At 40.8% G+C, this 21,910-nt stretch overlaps 1 protein-coding gene across 4 annotated transcripts in view; it reads left to right on the forward strand.

Annotated features, from left to right (window-relative positions):
• The window catches only part of col16a1 (collagen, type XVI, alpha 1), a 76,504-nt gene that overhangs the window by 32,879 nt on the left and 21,715 nt on the right, over positions 1-21,910 (forward strand). For 3 of the 4 annotated variants that reach the window (XM_087835563.1, XM_087835561.1, XM_087835564.1), the window contains exons 9-39: positions 3,167-3,199; positions 8,344-8,379; positions 8,473-8,523; positions 8,765-8,797; positions 8,969-9,013; positions 10,578-10,616; positions 10,733-10,795; positions 11,697-11,741; positions 11,830-11,925; positions 12,211-12,249; positions 13,085-13,129; positions 13,255-13,290; positions 13,388-13,510; positions 14,200-14,235; positions 14,647-14,682; positions 14,905-15,030; positions 15,286-15,330; positions 15,699-15,734; positions 15,821-15,874; positions 16,937-16,987; positions 17,074-17,217; positions 18,209-18,244; positions 19,103-19,210; positions 19,516-19,638; positions 19,743-19,796; positions 19,882-19,923; positions 20,295-20,330; positions 20,406-20,459; positions 20,566-20,634; positions 20,727-20,780; positions 21,194-21,220. In XM_087835563.1, coding sequence (XP_087691689.1) covers positions 3,167-3,199; positions 8,344-8,379; positions 8,473-8,523; positions 8,765-8,797; positions 8,969-9,013; positions 10,578-10,616; positions 10,733-10,795; positions 11,697-11,741; positions 11,830-11,925; positions 12,211-12,249; positions 13,085-13,129; positions 13,255-13,290; positions 13,388-13,510; positions 14,200-14,235; positions 14,647-14,682; positions 14,905-15,030; positions 15,286-15,330; positions 15,699-15,734; positions 15,821-15,874; positions 16,937-16,987; positions 17,074-17,217; positions 18,209-18,244; positions 19,103-19,210; positions 19,516-19,638; positions 19,743-19,796; positions 19,882-19,923; positions 20,295-20,330; positions 20,406-20,459; positions 20,566-20,634; positions 20,727-20,780; positions 21,194-21,220 — 1,815 coding nt within the window. The remainder of the gene's footprint in view (positions 1-3,166; positions 3,200-8,343; positions 8,380-8,472; positions 8,524-8,764; positions 8,798-8,968; positions 9,014-10,577; positions 10,617-10,732; positions 10,796-11,696; positions 11,742-11,829; positions 11,926-12,210; positions 12,250-13,084; positions 13,130-13,254; positions 13,291-13,387; positions 13,511-14,199; positions 14,236-14,646; positions 14,683-14,904; positions 15,031-15,285; positions 15,331-15,698; positions 15,735-15,820; positions 15,875-16,936; positions 16,988-17,073; positions 17,218-18,208; positions 18,245-19,102; positions 19,211-19,515; positions 19,639-19,742; positions 19,797-19,881; positions 19,924-20,294; positions 20,331-20,405; positions 20,460-20,565; positions 20,635-20,726; positions 20,781-21,193; positions 21,221-21,910) is intronic. The other variant, XM_087835562.1, reaches the window with a different exon arrangement.

The following is a 21,910-nucleotide window of genomic DNA, read 5'->3' on the forward strand; positions in this document are numbered from 1 at the left end:
TCTCGCCTTTTATCTCTTCTGTACCCGTTTTTTCTCTCTCTTTTTGTTTTTTAAACATAGTAGCATAGCGCTCAAAGACTGGTAATTCTAATTTCATCTGTGTATCACTTTTGTACACCCTAAATAAACTGTGAAATCCAAGATTCCAGTGTGTGAGCCAGATGTTATTGATGCATACCAGAGCAACCATTAACCTTGGATTAACAGAGAGACAGCAAGTTAACCTTGGCATATGTGAAGAGACTCAAAAAACAACTTCTATAGACGTGGATTCCTTTCTTTTCCATTTACAAATAGCCTTCTACTACTTCTAAACATGAAAGTTGTTTTAGAGTGGCTGGAGTAAAAGTTGTACACCGTGGCTCTAGAGGGACCTGCAAAGTTATGTCACTTAGCACTTAGCATGGCTCAGCCCTTTGTGACAAAAACCATTGATGGCCGAATTGCTTTCTGTGTAGCTTTTGGGCTATTTTTTGTTGTGTTTTTGTGCTTTTTAAGGATAAAGACTGAACAAAGATTTCAGGGAACAGAGGCATACTATGAATATAAAGCTATTGAAAGAAACTCAGCTTAGATCATCAAAGCGAGCATTTTTTATGATCATTATGTTTTTTAAGCAAAACTTAAATTAAAAAAAAAAAAAATTGTAATATATAAAATATTCTGTTCCTTCCCTACCTCACATCTGATTTATGCATACATTTGCTTTAGCTCAGCTTGTTCCAACTCTTCGTGCATGTGGAAGGAAATATTCAACACAAAACTCATCCAAGAACTGTTCAAATCTATATACTGGAATGCCTCTTTCATTATGTATTAAAAAATAATATAGCTCTTAAGATTAGTTAAATACAGCGTGAAATAAACAACAACAGTATTGCATATGTCATTGTTTATTTAACAAAAACTAAGCCAAAATGCAGATGCAGTGCATGAAAAACTAAGTACACCCCTGATTCTGTACCTTCTAGAACCACATTTAGCACTATAGTATAGTATATTGAACTAATCAGCTTTTTGTATAACTTAACACAATGCTGTGGAATTTAGGCCCACTCTTCTTTACAATCTTGATTCCGTTCATCAACATTTGTAGGCATTTTTTATGTACAGCTCTCTTAACATCTCACCACAACATTTCAATCAAGTTGAAGTCTAGACTTTGACTGGACCATTGCAACACCTTGATTCTTTTCTTTTTCAGCCATTCTGTTGTAGATTAGCTGCTGTGCTTGGGATCATTGTGTAGTTTCTAATTTCAGCAAAGCTTTAGCTGACTCACTGACTGTAAGGTGTCTAGAGCCCAAATTGTCACGCCTCCATCACCATGCTTGACAGTTGGTAAGAGGTGTTAGTACTGATGTTTGACCTTCACCAAACAAAGTACTTTGCATTATGGCCAAACATGTCCACTTTGTTCTCATCTATCCAAAGGACATTATTCCAATGGTCTTGTGGTTGTTTTAGATGCAACTTTGCAACCTAAGCCATGTTGATACGCTCCTGTAAGAGACATGCTGTTCCTTCCAACCCTTCCAAACAAGCCATACTTGTTAAGTCTTTTTCGAACTTTAACATTACGCATGCTAACTGAGGCCTGTGGACTGTAGCTCTTTGGATTCTGGAGCTTCGTTGAGCAATGCCTGACTTTGGGGTGAAGTTAGTGTGATGATCACTCCTTGGAAGATGGGAATTTTTTTCACTTGGGAACGCTCTCTCACTTTAGAATCATGGATGTCAAATTGTTTGGAAGTTTGCTTATAACCCTTTAAAGACTAGTGCCCAGCAATTGTTGCTTGTTGCTATAACATTATTGTAGATTATTGTTTATTTTCATAAAATAATAATGACATGGTGTAATATGTCATTTAGTTTTGTATTTACCCACCTTTCAGATCTTGTAATGAACAGTTCATTTTTTTCTTTATTATATCCTGATTATGTCCTTTATCATATCCTGAAATCTCAGTTGCATAACCTCCCCTTACCCTGGTGATATGCTAGACAGGTTGCCAGTCTGTCGGGGCTAAGAAAGAGCGACCATTCACACTCACATTCACACCTACACCAAATGTAAAATCACCACTTAACCTTCAGTATAATGCATATATTTGGACTGTGAAAGGAAGCCAGAGTACCTGGAGTGAACCCACACAGGCATGCGGTCACAGCAGGTACTGCCTTTCTGAAGTATAACAAATCTCACCCTCAGTGTTTCTTATGTCTGACCACTGGAAACCTCTTTTTCTTGCTTTCAACCCAGCACCCCCAAAAGGTCGTCTAGTCCTCAATAGACTCAATAGTCCTTTGTGTTTCGTTTCCAGGGCCCCATCGTGTTTCTCTTGGACTTTTTATGATGAGGTCTAACACCAGCAGTAAAAACAACTTCTCCCCTCTTCCCTTTACTGACATGCTTTCTTATTGTTCACTTCCCAACTTTCCATCTTGGAACAGGTTGTTTCCGCTCAGCGTTCGGTGCTTCCGCTATCCCTCTTGTTGTTGGCCGTTTTTACTTATTTATTTATTTTGTCTGACTTTTTTTTTATACTGTGCACAGCAGGGTCCATCTCTTTACTTACCCCAGGGCTCCAGAGTTACAGCGTTTGCTTTCTCTCTCACTTTACTTATCTTCTTTCATCTCTTTTTCTTTTTCATGAAAACCAAACATGAAGAATAAAGGATAATGACCCTTGTGTGCAACCAAGATGGCCCTTATTTCATCTTCCTTTGTTCTTCTTCTGATGCAACGAATTGTAATGGTAACAAAAATTTACGGGGATGCGCCGGACAAGCAATAGGAAAACAGAAGCTCCTCTATGCCACCCCTAAAAAGAAAAAAATGTCATGTGATGTAGAGCCCTGTGATTTTTGAGGGCATTTGGTTACTTATAGGAACAAAGCACAGGAATTAAAAGGAACTAGAAACAAACCATAATAATAATGTAGATTAAACAAATTTGAGAAGGAAATCAGACTCTGGTAAGAGTGTTATCACACCAGCACCAAAATGCTAATCTGTTTGAGTCAATATGGCCAAATATTAGCTAATCAAGTCATTAAGGTGAAAATGATGGTGGTCATGGTCATGCTCAAATATGAATTGAAGAAAACAAAAGTGCCTGACGTTTTCTTTCCTTTTCTTTCTTTTCTTCTTTTCTGCCAACAGGAGATTTTTGCATCCAAGGATCTTGCAGAAAAAGTAAGCCTCGCATACACACAAAGCACATGTGGTTTTACGGTTTTACGGTACTGAATTTCTAACCACATTGCGCACTTGATGCATAAGATGGTCGCCTCAACGAAAGAGAGCTCTGGGTTCAAAAAGTGAAGCTGACATGTTCTGCATTTGTATTCTGGCGTTCTTTAGGAATTCATTAAAAAAAAAAAAAAAAATCAGGTTAGGGAGGAATCGCTAAGAACTTATTTGCAGCCTAGGATGTACCCTTCGTTTGACCCCAGTGCATTCTGCAATCTGAACCGGAAATATCAACCATATGCATGGATAACAACTCTTTCGGCATTTATATGCTGTTGAAACAGAAACCCGAAAACAATATGCAGGCCATGTGTGTGTGTCTGTGTATACGTGTGTGCAGGCTGCGTATGTGTGTGTTGTGCATGGGACTGTTTCCTCCTGCCTCCACACATTCTCACAGCTTGCTGACTGACTGAAGACTGATTTACACCTCATTATTCGCTGGGTCTCAGTTGGGAGTTGCTTCTGCCTATTAATTTTGTCATTCACCTACAATAGGCATGTTCTGTTCACAAATAGAATACAAAACTCCAGACGCTTCATTATGTTGCTCCGGTGTGTGCTTACTAATGCGGGCTGCCGCCTCCGCTGACTTCCTCAATGTAGGTTATTACCTGGGTTGGAACATGCAGCTTTCCCTGCCGCTGGGGGCACACACACACACACACACACACACACACTTTCAAGGAAACAAAAGTGAGTTTTTCGTTTGTGCTACCAATGTAATTTGGTCAAATTATACAGGCAGCTGTTTTATTCGAAAGAAAAAATGGTTGTGCGACCCATAGGAATCTATTGATAATACGAGGAGATATTATGCATCGCTGATGCCAACAAATGCACCAAACAGGCATATGAATTAGTATGATTATTGTCATAAATGATGTGAATAAAGGGTTGATTTGACTTGTGCATCACAATCCCAAAGCTCAGTTAGAAACTCGTTTTCGTTGCAATCTTGATGTCATTATTTTTCATCTATTCTTTTATAGTTTGTTCCTCTTATACGAGTGCATTCTTGGGCATGTCAGTCAAAAATGCTCAGCATCGCCAAGCTGCAGGTTTTCATGAGTGGTTCCTTTATGATAGGGGGTGTCAAACTTAAGGCTCAGGGGCCAGAATTGGCCTGGTGAAGACCCCAATCTGGCCCACTGGATGGTTTTGGAAAATGTGAAGGAGAACATAACTTTTAACATGTTTTACAGGTTTTCCTACAGACAAAGGCCTCCCCCATAGCCATTCATATTACACCACAGTAATTAAACTATAGATTTCTATAATTTTACACATTTATGTTTTATAATTTAAGCCCAATTAGTCATGATGAAAGATTTATTTTATTTTCTACAGCAGCATTTCTTTGTCGTGTAGAAAAACTCTGACATACTGTTGAAATTTCTCTTCTTTTTCTTATATTAGGATTTTTCATTGATTTAAGGTATACTTACATTTCTGTACATTGACAGAAAGGGGAGGTTTCACTGATCTGGTCCATATAAGATCAAAATGGGCTGTATGTGGCCCGCGATATGAAATTAGTTTGAAATCCCTGCACTATGAATAAAACGTTGTTGTTCCTGTTTTAAGATTTGTCAGTGAAAGTTTTAATACACTACAATAATTAAGTGAATTGCATTAGAGGAGATTATGAATTTTTATTTACACTTGTAGATTTGCATTAGTGTCCGCTGGCTTGAGACCTGGCAGATGGAGAGAAGGATTGCCAAAAAGTGGTACCAGAAGGCTCCCTGATAGAATGTTGGTGCCTGTGTTCTCAGTTGTTTAAGCTCATAGATTATGATCTGTACTGGTTAGCGTAATGAGTAGTGAGCGCCTTTGTTTTGGGATGGCGATGTCAAAAAGAGAGAGTGTGCTTTGTGCGGGATATCGAAACTTTTGACTAAGGTATTAATCGAAATATTTTGACGGAAAGGCTCATACAGTCAATTTCTTCAAAACACAAGTGTAGGAGGAAATATTTATAGGCAAGAGAAGACAAAACGCCTGTGTAATGTACTTTTACTTGTAAAACTTAACTCTACTGGAAATTCAACTTTCTGGCCTCACCCGAGGAAGCGCTGACCATATGTATCTGGCAGTTTCATAGTCTCTCAGATACCCGACAAAGGTCTAAGGGCCAAAACATTGTTCTTCCAGTAAAGTTTATATGCAAGTAACAGGACAGTGAGTGGGAGTTGTTTCTCTCCTTGCAATGATTATCCAGTTATCCAGAGCATTTTAGCTAGAAGACAAAGTTAGCCATAAGTTGGTGAAAATAGAGAAATCTTTAGCAGCTAAAAAATACTGAGCCAAGGGTTGGCAGAGCCCAACATCAAGAAAACAGAAACATGACTACAAAGTAATACCAATGTTGCCCTGTGCAATGTTTCCCTAAACTCGACTTTGAAAAGTACTTGATGATATACGAGACTCCTGCCATTTAAAAGTAATCCTTTATTTCATATCATTACGTGTTGCGAAAAGTAACTCATTAGAGTACAACCCCAATACCTCAAAAGTTGGGATGGTGTGTGAAGTGTCGGTAAAAACTGAAAATAAGGATTTGAAAAATCCCATAAACACGTGATTTATTCACAATAAAACACAGAAAACACATCAAATGTTTAAGCTGAGAAAATGTCCCGTTTCAAGAAAAAAATAAGGCCCTTCTGAATTTGAGGACAGCAACTACTCAAAGAAGTTGGGGCGGGTCTATGTATCTTTAACAGTCCTGGGTCTTCTTTGCATTTTTGCCACATTTTTTCAGTTGGTCAGAGGTGTCTACTTTGAATCTTTTACTACAAAGGTGTGTAGGAGATGCAGTTTAGCAGCTTAGCATTGTCTTGCTGAAATATGTATGACATTCCCTGAAAAAGATATCTCCTGGTTGGGGGCATATGTTGCTCTAAAACCTGTATATTCCTTTCAGCATCAATGATGCCTTTCCAGATGTGCAAGCTACCAACTGCTTAGCCAATTGCACAGTGCGCCCTCCATACCATCAGAGATGCAGGTTTTTGAACTGAGGGCTGATAACAAGCCAGATCCTCTTTAGTCCTGAGGCCCACTGGATGGGCATAGATGTCCATGTTTTCCAAAACCAATTTAAAATTGGGGTTTTTCTCAGCTTAAAACAGCTTCCCACTTTGCCTTAGTCCATTTCAAATGATCTGTGGCCCAGAAAAGATGGCAGTGTTTCTGGGTGATGTTTACATATGGCTTCTTCTTCATATGTTAGAGCCTGAACCTGCATTTGTGGATGGCACAGTGAACTGTGTTCACAGACAAAATTGGGCCTGTTTGTAATACAGAGCCACCTGATTACCCAAAGATCCTGACCATCTAATTTTGTTTTTCGGCCCTGTGCACAAAGATTTCTACAAATTCTCTGAATCTTTTGATGATATTACATGCAATTTTATGCGGAGGAACATTTGTTCCATAATTTGCTGAAGCAGCTTTCTGCTATTGGTGAACCTCTGTGCATTTTACATGTGAGAAACTCTGCCAATTTCAGTGTCTCAGTTTAAACATGTGATATATTTTCTGTTCTGTTGTGACAAAATGAGGCTTCATGAGCTTTCCAAATCACTGCATCCAATGTAGTATTTACATTTCATATTTCACACTGCTAACACATTTAGCTTCTACATGGTATAGAGCCTAGTATACATTCTCATTCTCATTACATAGTGAGCTGATAACAGTAGCTTTCCACCACATAACAAGCAACGGGCATGCTAATTTTCATTTAAGTTGCATGTTTAGCTAAAAGCTAGCCATTGCCGTTTTTGAGCTGAACTTTCTCAACTAGCCACATCCACAGAGATGTCCTTAGCCTGCATGTGCATCTTCAAAATGTGAAGTAGCACCTAGCAAACACTTGATATCAAACCTGCACACAATAAAGTGTGAATACTTCTACAATGCAAAAGCTGTCCTCTCTGCCAACATGTTAGCTGACTGACTGACACAGGATTGGACCCATTCCACAAGCACACAGCTGCATGCCAAGTAGTTGGAGGGAGGCAGACACATTGCAGATGCGTCAGGGATTTTCTTTTTTTTCCCTCCCTCAACAAACAAAAGAAACATTTTAACAGTATTTGGCTGCTTATTTGCGAAACGAAGCTAAAAACCAGCAACTTCAATTGGGGAAATTGCCATTGCCATTAAAAAAGAAAGTATAGAAATGCCAGTGCCAAGCATAGTATACATGCCAAAGCTTTGATTTCAAAGTTTTGGATTTGACAGCAAATCCAGCAAAGTGATGTGAATTAAAGCGATATTCAGTAGTACATTTTGCTCTTACACTTTTCTTTCCAACTTTGAGAAATGTGGAGAACAAACAACAAAAAGCAGGCTGCTGAAGGTTTAAGTAGATGTATAAGTGGTCTTGACTAAGCCCACAGTCACAGAAGAGAGCTTGGAAAGAGTGACTCGTCACTGCAGCTGGTCTAGCCAGCCATTGATAGATTTGTAGCTGCTAAGAGTGAGCGAGTGAGTGCGTGAGGGTGGAAAAACAAAAAAGGGAAGAAAAAAAAAGAGAGAAGTGGGAGAATTACACATTGTCTCTGTGCTGTTACAGCCCTCTTCACAGCACAGTCACAGCTTCAGCCTATATGCAAACCTTCTGTTAATATGAAGGCAAGGCTCCCAGAAACACAGGACTGGGGATTTGGCTTTAATTACTCGCTTCTGCTAAAAATGCTTCAGTTATTTATAATGGTAATCCTTATTTTCCTATGCATGTGCCTGTGAGTGTGCACGCGAGTGTTTGTGCGCAGGCGTGTGTGTACCCTCCTGTGATGAGCAGCTGGTCTGCTCACTCCTGTGCTGTGGGAATCAGACATTCCTATTGATCTCCATCTCCCATGGGAGGTGTGTGTGTGTACACGTGTGTGCCCACCGCTGCTTCCCTTTGACTGCATACTGTAGAGCAGAATTCGATTTGTTTTTGTGCAACAGTGCCACTGCCAGGGGACAAATTGAACTGCAACATTCATCTCTTCTTCAGGCACACAGCAGGTCCTTCAGTGGATGTTAAACTCATATAATAATAAATCTCTGTTTCTCTGTGTCTGTAGTGTGGGGGGTGTTTACTCCTGAATAGGGAAGAAAATGTAAGGATCTCTGATCTTTACTTTCTCTTTCTTTCTATTTAAAGTGGTATAAAATCAGGCTGGTGGGTGACTGAGCGTTTTTGTGTTTTGCAGGTTGTAAACTTCGGTGGGGCTGCTGCGTTGAAAGGTGAAAAAGGGGACCGGGTGAGTATGAAGAATTTAGCAGTAGTGTAAGACTAATATCAGAGGTATGAGCAATACGATCGCTTGTGCCTAGACATGTCTGCTTTGGCGCTTTGATATTGCTGTAGTCCAATACGATGTAGGCTGTTGACCAATTACCATCTAGGTGGTACGCATTGTTCGGTGTTCACTGATTCTATTCCTCACCCACATCGTTGTTCATTGCCATCATTGTTCTTTCTCTACCTCTCTCTATTTTCAGGGTGATGACTGTTCTGGCTCCCATTCAGGTCCAGTAAGTTACTTTTCCATTGTGTGTCACAGTCACGCCACGCCACGCTTTGTGGAAAGGCATTGTTTTTTGGGTTGGTCTTTTTAGTTATTTGGCATGCAGTGCAGTGAGCCTGAAATTTTGGCCAATAGTGGTCTGTGATTATACATGCCAACCAAGTGTCTCTAACCTCAGTGCACAGAAGGACCCAAGGGGCAGAAGGGAGAGAAAGGCGAGTCGGTGAGTGCCAATACTGCCAAGGTTACAGCAGCACCTTCCACTGCCCTGCTAACCCCCTAGCTGTTTAGTTTGAGCTTTATTTGAAACCTCATTTTCCAGCATCCTTTTCCCAGTATTAATTATGCAGTGGGAATGATGGTGTGCTTTGTATGTTTATTTACTTGGTGAGTGACTCACCGAATTTGCATGAAAGTATATATGCAGGGCTTGGTTTCTCAAAGGATAGATTTGACTAGTTTAAAGAGTTGGATCAGCTTTAAATTTTATCCTCGATTACTCTGAAGCAGGTCAGACCCATCAATCCATTTTCTACCGCTTAGTTGGCTTTTTGTCAAGGGGGCAGCATTCTAATCAGAATCGCCCAGACCTCCCTTCTCCATGGCCACTGCCTCCACCTCTCATAGAGGTATAGAAAGGCATTACCAAGCCAGCTGAAAGACATAATCTCTCCATCTTGTGCCAGGTCTGCCCTGGGGTTTCCTCCTGGGTGGTCATGCCTGAAATCCAGGCGGCATCCTGGCCAGATGCCTGAACCACCTGGACCGGTTCCTTTCAATGCAGAGGAGAAGTGGCTCTATTTTGAGCAGCCCCCCGGGATGACTGAGTTCCTCACCCCTCCTCCGAGGTTGAGGCCAGGAACCCCCGTAGGAAACTAATTTCTGACATTTGTCTGTCACTCTTGACATTTGTGGGCTCACTCTTTCGGTCACTAGCCGCAATTCGTGGCCACAGGTGAATGCAGAAAGTTAGAGCGTTGCAAAAACATAAAGACTGACTTGACCGCCTACCTTTAGGCTAGCAAACCTTAAGACTCAGACTATCAGCAGCACCCAACAGGGCAGAAGAGAATAAAATAAAGTCGGGTGTATTTCAGGTTTAAGAAACATAAACACCAGTAACCCTACTTTTATATTTATTCACACATATGTTGCCAGTGCCTTCTCTGCAAATCACATCATGAATTCACGAGATTAGGCAGGAAGTAGACCGTTTCATTGTGATCTGATGTCACATTTTCCACTGATTATCTCTCAAAAAGCACAATTCTTTTCTTCTTAGTTCCATCTGTGTTACTTGGTTGGGTGTGATCACTCAGTCAGCACTTGATTTTTTTATGTTGTTGTTGAAAAGTCTTAATTGATCCAATATTTATTACAACACATTCCTGCTTAAGATAGTCAAGGTCTAACATGTTTTGTGCAGCAGATGAAGAATTTGAATTAGTTTGATTTAATCCATCCACAAAATCCATCTTTGCTTTGTGAAACCAACCCCCGGGTCTCTGTTTCTATATTAAATTTAGATTCTCAACAATGAGTTGTGTCTGATTAATATGCAGCATGTAAAGCCATTCGGACTGCTGCTCTATAATGTGCTCCTGTTTCTCAAGTTGTTTGTTTGTGTGTGTCCAAATGGGGCATATGGCCCCTGCTGGTAGCCCTTACCGGTTGCCAACTGGCCACTGTGTTGTTTTGCTATGCTCCAGTGGTGTGTGTGGCTGTTTAGAGTTTCTTTAGAGCCAGTTCATTGATCTGGTCCTTGTCTCCATTCACTCTCTCCACAGGCGACCCCTGCCAACTGGGGCGAAGCAGCAGGGTACAAGGTGAAGAGCTTAAGAAACTTTTGGTGATGAATAATAAAGATATGACTTTTTAATGATCATCTAATTAAAGTCTAACCTCTTGCTTTTTCATTCCTCACCCCCCTCTGATTCTCCAGGGAGACAAAGGTCAGAAGGGTGAGAGGGGTCCACAGGGTCTGACAGGCACCCCAGGAAAGGATGTAGGTGTTTTTGTATTTGTTGGTTTTACTTCTTTTTGCTTTCAAATTAGAGCGTTAGAATCAGCCAAAGTACCTTTCAGGCTTGAAATGTAGAGTTTAGCTTTCAATCTACATTTTCAATAGCACAAACATGAGTGCACACTCACAAACATACTAATTCATTCACGCACATCCACTTATGCAGCCACTTTTATCAAGCTGGAGCGGATATTCAGTAAACTCATACGGTATTACTATTTAAGCTCAGGCGCCCATTGATATTTATTCCCCCCTCCACTCTCTCTCCCATTGCGTTAAGTCGGCCTGTTAATGCCTGTTAGATTAGGCTAGAGCAACAAAGCTTGCACAATCAATGCTGCCTCATTGACTGTGCTGTTCGTCTCTCACACAGGCGGGCGTCTATTCAGGAAGACTTAAACCTTTTAATCTTCCCTGTTCAGTGCAGTGATCCTGTAGACGCATGAAAAGTTTTGAGGAACAAATTACGACATGTGTGTGCTCTGAGATATTCCCCTGGTTTCAGCGTCAGACGCGCACTCACACTCACGTTCACCGGGCTAAGTGCTTGTTGTGGCCAGATGGATTTGGTGGAGGATAGATTTTCTTAAGTCTCCCATCCATCTGACATTGTGAATATGAATGGGCTGTTGATGTGACTTGAATCAGGCAAGGAGAAAATATTACGTATGCACCACTGAAGACGATACATCTTACAGTCTCTACATTTCTCCCGTTTTTTTTCTTATTTCTCAGACGAGGAACATCAGACAAATGGGGGAAAACAAGTGTCTTTAACAATTTATGAAGACAATTTGCAGATAAATTTCAACATAGTTTGTTTGATTATTCGGAGTTGGCACTGATGATGGCAATTCTCTTTTTGTCTGTCACCTTTTCCCAGGGTCGAGCGGGATCGGTCTGTGTGGTCGGCCCCAAGGGACAGAAGGTCTGTCTGCATCACGTCTACAATTAACCTGTGACATTCTCTCAGTCCAGTTTGCATTTAATAGATATGTTTTGAAATTGTTTCCCAGGGTGTCCCTGGTATGGTAGGTCCGGAAGGATTGGCAGGAGAGCCAGGAAAGCCAGGACTTCCAGGCCTACCAGGGGTCGGAAAACCAGGTCCTCCAGTGAGTACGCTTTTTAATTAAAGACCTGGTCACAGAAAGCAGAAGAATGATATACACAATTACTGGACAATGTCCTTGTACTGATTATCTTAATGTCCTTATCCTCATTTTAGAAATGGCTTCTATTTGACCAACGTGTGTGTTTCTTTGTGGGGGGGTGGGGGGGTTGTTAGCCACAGCTCTCAGAAATACATGACAGGATGTGTCAGATTGCTCCTGATTAAAGTCTAAAAGCATCTTAGGATGGCATTTTAAAAGATTCATTTCCTTTTTTTCCCTTCCCAGGGCCCTCCTGGTGAACCCAGCGGTGCAAAAGGAGAAAAGGTAAGCTTACATTTTGACTTATGATTGTTATAATAATGCTCTTAGGCATATTATAATAAAGATGTCCTTTTTGCTTTAATATATGAAGCATTCAAGGCCGTGGCACTCGAGTGCCTTTGTATCTCGGAAGGTACAACTGCAGCTACTGTTACCATTAGCATTAGCATTCACTAACTTAAAAAAGATATGTGCATGTATTTGTTAAGAAGATACTTGTTAAGAAGGGAGGGGGATTGTTAGTAAGGAGTTTGAAAAGCTGAGAGTAACTTAAAGTTGTTGAAAAAAACTAAACAAATAAGTACTAGTTAGCTAACTAAATAGTTCAAATAGTTAGCTAAAAGTAAGGTATAAATGTTTAACTAAAAAGAACAAATATCAAAAATGTGTGACATATCTACCTAATTAATAAATGAACAGTTGAAACTATTAGCTAAAAGTTAAACTATTAGCCAAAGTTAATATACAGATAGTTGAAATGGCGACTTTTTAAGCAAGCGATATACAAGTTTGCTTAAATGAATGGACAAACAACTGAAATGGTTACTACATGTAATTAATAAATAGTTGAAACCATGACACCTGACTAAGTATCATGACGTTAAATAGGCTAGTTAGCAGAAAAGTAATTGAAAATACAATGTTTTTTGCAACATAATACTGTAAATGCAGTGGTTTTGAGGATACTCAAGGTCCTGTCCCAGTGTAAATGCTTTATGCAAATCCTGCTTGCAAGTTGTTAGTTGATTGTTTGCACATCAAGGACCAGCAAAGGCAAAAAGAAATGTCTTATTACTAAAAAAAAGAGCTTTCTGTAAAACAGCTGTTGTATTTACAGGGCGATAAAGGAACTTCAGGAGAAGATGGATTCCCTGGAGAACCAGTGAGATACTTTTTTAAACATCGATTAGTATTCTGTAATGTATGAATGGGCTTCCAGGTTATGGACATGATTTGAACTTTGATCCGATATGTCAGTGTTTGAATGAGATTGTGCTGTTTTCAAAGGGTCCAAGAGGACCACCTGGATATAAAGGAGAGAAGGTATATCTTGTAAACACTATATTTAATCTCTATATGCATTTTGTCTGAGTCCTGTCTCATCATCACATTGTACGTCTAACTTGCGTTAAATCTTCAGGGTGACCCATGCGAAGTGTGTCCAGTGCTGCCTGCAGACATAGGCAACACAGTGGCTTTGCAAGGGAAACCTGGCCCTAAAGGAGAGCCCGGATTACCAGGGATAGGAGAGAGAGGACCGCCTGTAAGTAGCGCACTTGACCGGAATGTCATCTGCACCTGACCGGAATGTTAAGTTTGCCATTTTTTTACGATCTTGCTACATTTCTTTATTATGGAGTTGTAGACACGGTCAGAGTTGTAGCTGACAATTGAACCTTGAGTACACTTGTTTTTTTTTTGATAACGCATATATTTTATTTTTCTTATCATTCAGAGGGAAAGTGTGGCATTTATGTCTACCTTGGGCTTTTATTTGCCCTTGTAATTCTCACAGTATTGCAGCAGCTCAAGGGGAGAAGGCGTGATATGCTGTCAAAAGTTTATCCTCCAAGGCAAAGGGCTTTTTCTTAATGTAATCTTAACTCGTCTCTCTGTTTCTCTAGTGAGTCAGAACTCGGCACCCTGTGCATTTTGTTTCTCTTTCTGTTCATTCCGCATCTTCCCACTTACCCCAGCAGGTGAAATAGAGAATGATTTGTGGTGGGGAAAAAAAGAATATAAATCTCAAGCCTTATGAGATTCCCTGTGCAACGATTTCCAATAGTGCCAGTATCCATCTGTCATACCTGGTTAGGGCAGAAGGAGAACGAGGTAGAGCAGCAGAGAGGGAGAGGGGAGATATGACCTTACTCTCACAAAGTTGAACTAACATTCTTGCTTCTAGATAATTCCTGTTCTTCCCACCTCTTCCCTTTTCTCTGTATTTAACAGGGTCTTCGAGGTGCAGATGGCAAGGAAGGACGGAAGGTATTGAGCCCCCCCCCCATTTACAGCTTATGGTTCATTCATATTCTGTGGAAGCGTGGCCTATTCATCCTCATTCCTACACATTCAGATATGCTAACATCAGCACTGTAGACGACTCCCTCCTAAAGCAGATGCAAGCCAACCAGCAGTACTGAACTCAAAGCAAGGAACAAAAGAGACGAAAGTCAGCGCGCGCACACTTTCAACACTCCTTCACATGGCTATCTAAGTGGGTCGATTCCCAATGCATGTATGTGCAGGACTGACATACTCCCATATCTGCCTAATTGTTATAGCCAGAACGCTTCCAACGCCATGCTGAGACATGACATGACAAAGCAAGCCTGCTTGTCAGGATGCACTCGGTTTAATATGCCTTCTTGACTGTTGTCTTTTTGTATGTTTTGGCAGGGACAACCAGGATCTGATGGTACCAAAGGTGAAAAGGTCAGTTCTGTGTCTTTTTTTATGTTTGAGGCTAAACAGTTACCTGTTTCCACAAGTCTTGCAGCACCAGAATGTTTCTAACCTTATTAATGTGATTTATTTTTTTCCATGACTGGCAACTTGTTTGACCGGGTCACAGAACCAAATGAGTCTGTTCTGATTATTCGTTCAAGGCAGTCTGTGACCCACTCTGAACTTCCCTGCTCCGTCTGTGTGATTTAGGGAGAGCCGTGTTCTGCGTGCCCCACTCTCGGAGAGTTTTCTAACTCTGTCCCCGGTGTCATGACCCAAACCCAACAGCAAAAAGGCGAGAAGGGAGAAGCTGGAATTGGGCAGAAAGGAGAGAAGGTAAGCCTATTTACAAGGGATTAATGTGATTCTGGTGATCAATAAGAAGCAAATTGCCCACAAAGTTAAAAACAACAACCAAAAAAAGACTTTGGAGCTACTAAGGGGAAGCAGCGGTATTTAAACTGAGTGGAAAATTGGGTTGTTTGACTATACTCCTATTGGTGATTTTGTCATATATATTTGCTCGCATGTGTGTACATTGATAAGTACCTTAATTAAAATGATATATTGTCCACTTTTCCTCCTACACAGGGGCAGCCAGGAGATGTAGGGCCGGCTGGTCTTAGAGGAGAGCAGGTAAGTCGCACAAAAAGAAACATGAACAGAGTAGGTGACCTCAATAGCAGACAAGGCTTACATAAGGGGAACTCACTCAGTAGGTTTCTGCGTGAAGCTCTTAATAGACTTCATGAGGAAGATAATCACAGCAGTGCACTAATTTTAGTGCCCCAGACTGTTTGCCATTGGGATTTTCCTCAGTGGGAAACTTATTAGTGAAGAGCTTAGGTAGTCAAAAGCCAATTTTTTATTTATTTTTTATTATTCGAGATGGCTGCCTGTAGGGTCTGTACTATCAAATGTGAATTACCAATTGAAAAGACCCATCCATTTTTATTAATTCTTAAAATTTAGACTGTGATTTTTTTTCTTCCACTCCACTGCAGGGTAATCCAGGCAGCAGAGGAGCTGATGGAAAGACCGTAAGTTCAGATTCAGTTCTTTTTAAACATGATTTTTTGGATGACATCCCGATATACTGAAATCATAAAATGTGCCCACGAGACAGGGAAAACCTGGATCAAGGGGACCAAGTGGCAAGGATGGACAGAAAGGTGAAAAGGTAGGAAAATATGTCAAAAGGTTTTGGATCCCTTTTGATGGCCAAGATTTAAAAACCAGACTTACCTTTTTATTCAATATAATCCAAAGTGAGTGACTGAGCCCATTAACCCATCAGGAAAGTGTTTACAGAGGTTAATACAGAAAGTATAGACTTTTATAAGACCAGATGTCTTTTTGCAACCACGGCTATGGCCATTTGGTGGCCTTTTGATAGAAAGCATGTTTAAGGCTCTTCTGCATTGGCTTAATCTTTCCACCTCAGAAGATTAGAAGATTAATGTTTTCTCCTGTCTATGTGTACCACTTTGGTGCTTTTCCTAGCTCTCTAAAGTAACACCTCTTGTTAGTTTGTTGAATTAACACGTTTGCTCCCTTTCTATCTCGCCACATTAACACGTTTGTACTTTCTCAAGCTCACCAAAGTAACACCCTGGTACTCTTTTTGGCTCACTAACACAACATTACAACACTTTTCATCTTGCTAAATTAAAACCCAGTACCCCTGCTAGCATGCTAAAATAGCACATGAAATTGACATGAAAACTGTAGCTCTAGTGGTGATAATAACTGCCAAGAATATGAAAATTTATACTAAACATAAATATGTACTTCCCACAATCTAATAAGCGAGAACTGTGCCCTAACCTGTGAATGTTTAGCATGAGTTAAATGTAACACATCACAGCTGCAGAAGTTAGCGATTTAGATTAAAAGTAGCATTAGCATATAAACTCCCAATGTTCCCTGGCACAAGTTAAGAGTATGTAGGTAAGTGTCTTCATTCTCTATGTTCACCATCCAAGTTTGTTAATGTCAGCATGCATGCTATTAAAAGAAGAAAGACACTATATTCCATGTCTCCTACTGAGACAAAAAACCTTTCAAGTCTACCTTCCAAGCTTTATATCTCATAAAAAATATCTCAAGTTTGACTTTAACAAGTGGTATTGTTTTCAGCTAGAGGTTCTTCACTCCGAAATCCTCCCCATTTCTTACTACTGAGTGTTTTATATGTTATGTTATTCCAAGGTTTTTTAATTTTACGTTTATACATTCTAAGGGAGCACAAGGGCAGCCTGGTGTTAGTTCTCCGGGTCAAAAGGGTGAGAAGGTAAGTGCAGATGTATTTGTTGGTTTTGCATCCTTTAATATTTTTATTATGCAAACTCATCTCGTTGACTCCCTTACTTTCCCTAGGGCGAGTGCGGTGTGTGCGAATCATCAGAGGTTGGCCGGATACCTGCTAATATCAAAATGCCAGTGGGAGCAAAAGGCAGTCAAGGTGAACCAGGCCCTCAGGGGCCACCAGGACCTCCAGGTCTTGGGGCTGAAGGCAAACAGGTGCGTATCCATCACACTGATTTGAAGCATCTTTTTGGAATCCAAAAACAGCTTGACCTTAGATTATTCTAATATGTTCATGTATTGTTGTCTTCTTTTCAGTTAGGAAAAAATTACAGAAACTGCGCAGCGCATTTTACTGTATTGCTGCTAAAATAACTGCATCTCCAAGAAACATGTAGATGGAAGTGCTAATGACAGGGCAGCACCTTTTAAGACCTTCTTGGCTTTGCTTGTAGAGAGCACTACGGTATGAAAGAAGGAATAAAATATTTATTTATATAGTGCCAAATCACAACAGCAGTTGCCTCAGGGTGCTTTATATTTTTAAGGTAAAGCCCCGACAGAGAAAACCCCAACAATCAGATGACCCCCTTATGAGCAAGAACTTGGCGACAGTGGGACAGAAAAACTCCCTTTTAACAGAACGAAACCTCTATAAATCCTTAAAAAGAAACAATGCCATAGCTTGCAACCAAACCCAAGAACAAACAAAAATGGAAACAGCACTGCACACACCATTACTTCCATAACTGATCTTCATCAGAATTAGTAACTCAAATCGCATCATGCAAATTCCACAAAACCAATGCAGCTTCTTTCCGATCCTTGCTGAGTATAAAGGATTAAGCATTATCTTGATGAGTGAGACTTTTAAGATACTGAAAGATTGTGCCTCAAGGGTGCGTCAACCCATAATACTTATTGTACAAATCGGCTATACAGCAAATCTCCTCTTACCACAGAAGTGCTACTAAGTATAATAAATCTCTTTTGGCTTGTGTCATCCCCCCCAATTACATGCTGTTTGCTTCTGTGGTTAGCTCTGTGTCAACAGTTTTTATTTTATCTGAATGGATAGAGGCTCCCACAGTATTTGCAGATGACTGCACATGTGTTTTGAAAGGGCACGTGCATGTTTGTGTTTCTACCTGTGTGCATGCATTTTTTTTTACATTTTTACATCCTCTTTTTTTTTTTGCCTTTACAGGGCCCATCGGGGCTGCCTGGTGCCAAAGGAGAAAAGGTAAATTACTCAGTAATGTCTCCTATGGTTTGACCTAGTAAGTTACATATGAAATCTACAACCATTCTGTGACATTTACCCAGTGCCCACATAACCAAAGCAGTATGCTGACAAAATGAGACTATTTGGAGTTTTTGGTGGCCTTTAGAGGCAGCCAGGCATTCTCACATAAGCACATGTCTGGAGGAATCCCACGCCGCGTATTAAATATTGTGCTTATTTTAGATCACAGAATCCGTGTGGTGGAACATTCGCATCACTTTACCTATAAAACCGAGAAATAAATCTCCCAATAACGGAGCCAAGCTGCCTTAAATTACCTTGAAAGTCATCCACAGGAATCACTCTGCTTCAACTTCAAAGTGGAGGAAGATAGTTACTGGAATACTGAGATTGATTTTTTTTTTCCACATAAACACAGATCAGACAAAAATACTGGCATGGTTGATGTTGGGGAGGGAATCCTTAGCTACCCTGTGGAGCTGTCTTGTAAATACTCAAAGGTTTCCAATTAGTGTAAAACTGCATTGTGGGTATAGGTGGCATCCACAATACGTGTACATTTTCTTTCTCATAAGATCGCAAAACCTTTTTAATTAATATCATGCATTATTCACGTCTGTGTTTGCTCACTAGAAATCTTCTCCACTACCTTTGATGATACAATTCATGCTGCAGGCAGCTGTCAATAAGTATCATAGCATGAAACCATCAGAAAGGTTGCATCACTCACAGTCTTTTAGTTATTCTTGGTGGGAAAAAAAAGAAAGAAGCCTGCCTAGAATTCATTTTGAGCATTGTGCACACTAAATACAGGTCACTGCCTCTCCTTTTAACAATGTATTTCAATTTAACCAGGGTGAGCAAGGAGATCGAGGAGAGAATGGATTAGATGGAGCTACTGGAGCCCCAGGACTGCCTGGAGACCATGGTCGGGATGGCCAACGGGGCTTGAAGGGAGAAAAGGTAGTTTAGCATTCCTGGACCTTTACCTTTCATCCTCTGATGCCAGTGCCAGTATAAAATGTGTCAGTCGTGTCCCTGTACCTTAGAGATCTAATTCGTTTTTTTTAAATGGACTTAGATTTGTCTCTCCATCCATTGAGAGCATCTATTACATATTAGGAAATAGGAGTTAGAATTGATGCTGACTAGCTAAATGGAGACAGAAGTTGGAATGAAGTTTGATTCGTCCTGAGCTACTTGGATTGTGATTTTGGATTTGTTCATTTGCTTTTATTTTATTTGTTTATTTTTTTATTTTTTTACAGGGGGATGCGTGTACCAGCTGCCCTTCTGCTGGTGCTGTGGTGGGTGACGGTGTAGCTGTGCCAGGCCCCAAAGGAGAGAAAGGAGACCCCGGCCCCCCAGGAGAAGGAAAGTCTGGCAAAAATGTAAAGGCACTTGTTTATAAGTGGATATACTTTAAGTTCTGTGCTGTGAGAATTGCACATGATGAGCTTGTTTTTTGTTTTTTTTGTTTTTTTTGTCATTTCAGGGAAAGTCAGGTTTGCCTGGTGTGCAGGGCCCCGTTGGTCCCAAAGGAATCAAGGTGTGAATTCCCATTTATTATATTATCATGTTTATAAATAAATATGGATGACTGATTCACTGTCAATGTACTTTGTCGTCTATAGGGAGAAGTCGGAATCCCAGGAATTGGCCTTCCAGGACCACAAGTAAGGCTGACGTCTCCTGAGGAAAAAAACAAAGAAACCATCTGGATCAAGTTTGATGTTGACATTTGAAACAGCTGTTAGACACAACACTCACGCAGCTCCTAGGTGGATGCTGTTTTAATCTCACTGCACCAAATTTCCCCATGACATCAGCGATTAGAGTTTTACGGTCTCGCAGATCTGACAGTGGAGTTGTAAATAACCGCCATAAAGTAATTTGGGAGTTTCTTCTCTCTCAAATCCTTTGACCTCTCGTGGAATAACAGCTCATTGATTTGTCAGTCTTTGTCCATATCTTTGCTCTTTTCTCCCCAGACTTCGTTAACCTTCAGATTCTTTTTTTGTTGTCGTTGTTTGTGTTTCCATCATAGGGTGAAGAGGGACCAAGAGGACTCCCAGGACATGTAGTAGGTTTCTCCTATTTTTAAAGTGCTTTGTTATTTCTTATGTAGACTTTAGTCTAATCTCGGCTTTTTGTACAGGGACCTGCTGGTGCCAGAGGATCACCTGGGCCTGCTGGCCCTGCAGGGGAGAAGGTAGCAGAAAAAACAAGTGGCTTAAACTCTAAATTGCCTTTGTACAGTTACATGGGACCATGTGAACCCTCTTTAAACTTATGTGTTGGGTTTTTACTGTTCACAGGGCTTCAAAGGTGACTCTGGGCTTCCTGGACCAACTGGTCCTCTGGGCGTTGGAGTGGCAGGCCCCCCGGTATGACGTAAATATGTCTTTCTGCCTCTCCATATGATGTAATGCTTATATGTTTTCAAACACCCTCTCCTATTTCCTTTTTTGACCCACAGGGTAGAGATGGAGCCCGCGGCTCCACGGGACTGCCGGGAGCTGATGGAAGACCTGTGAGTTGTTCATTTAAAGTCTGTTTCAATCACATGTTTTTCACATCTTTTTGTTACTTATGAATCTGCAATTCAGAGAGTTGTCAGAGAAATTCAAGTGGCAAACTCGAGTTGTCGCCCGTGCGTTAGCGTCTTTTCAGACTTTTAATTTTCTTTGAGCTTCTTTGGGAATTGTCCTTGATTTAGGCATCATTTGTAACCAAGGATGTCTGCCTCGATCCATAACAGAGGCGATGTCTGCTCCCATCTCATCCTCCGTCCCCTGATCTGCTCTCAGCTCACTGCCCCGTGAGCTTTCTTCTGAAACAACAAAGCAAGAGTAACTAAGTGTTTGTCTTTGTGTGTGTGTGTGTGTGTGTTCGTGTCTGTGTGTGTCTATGTGTGTGTGTTTGCTCTGTCTCCTACTCTTGCAGGGGCTTGATGGAGCTAAAGGGGACAAGGTAAGTCTACCGTTTTGTTTGGATGAAGGAAACTGGAGGGGTTTTAATATAAAGAGGGTGGAACAGATGGTAATCACAAGAGATGGCTCAACACCCCACTACCACACCAGCCTGGCCCAATCCCCTGTCTCACACACACACACACTCATACACACACACATGTACGTGCATGCACCGGCCTCAGGGCACGTATAGAGTAGCAGTGGAGGTGACAAGTGTACTGTTGCTGGCAGACAAGAGGAGTTTTGGGGGCCTTAAGAGAGAGCGTGTGCGAGACTATTAATTACTGAATTTATCAGAGCCACTGGTCCAAACTGTCACCGAGCGGGTGGGAGAGATGAAGACGTGGCAGAGGCAGAGTTTAAGGGTCGGGAGGGGTATAAGATGTGGGGGCAGAGTTGTTTGTGAGGGCTGAGGTGAAAAGAAGAATAAAGTTAAGAAAGAATAAGAAGTTGAAAAAAAATCCGAAAACAAAAAAAATGTGCAAGAGGTAACTTAGCCTTTATTCTGTGGATTTATTAAGACTCTGTGGCTCATGCATACTCTGAAAAAAATGATTTTGGTTGGACTATAGTGAGAACAGATGCATATGAAGAGATATTATGTGGTTTCCTCTTATATGTTAGCTGTATTTGTGTAATTGTACAATTGCATGTTCATTGTATATATGCAAAAGTTAAAGCTTTTTGG

The sequence above is a fragment of the Neolamprologus brichardi genome, chromosome 22 (genome assembly GCF_056152115.1).
Source record: "Neolamprologus brichardi isolate AB-2024 chromosome 22, ASM5615211v1, whole genome shotgun sequence".
Lineage (NCBI taxonomy): Eukaryota > Metazoa > Chordata > Actinopteri > Cichliformes > Cichlidae > Neolamprologus > Neolamprologus brichardi.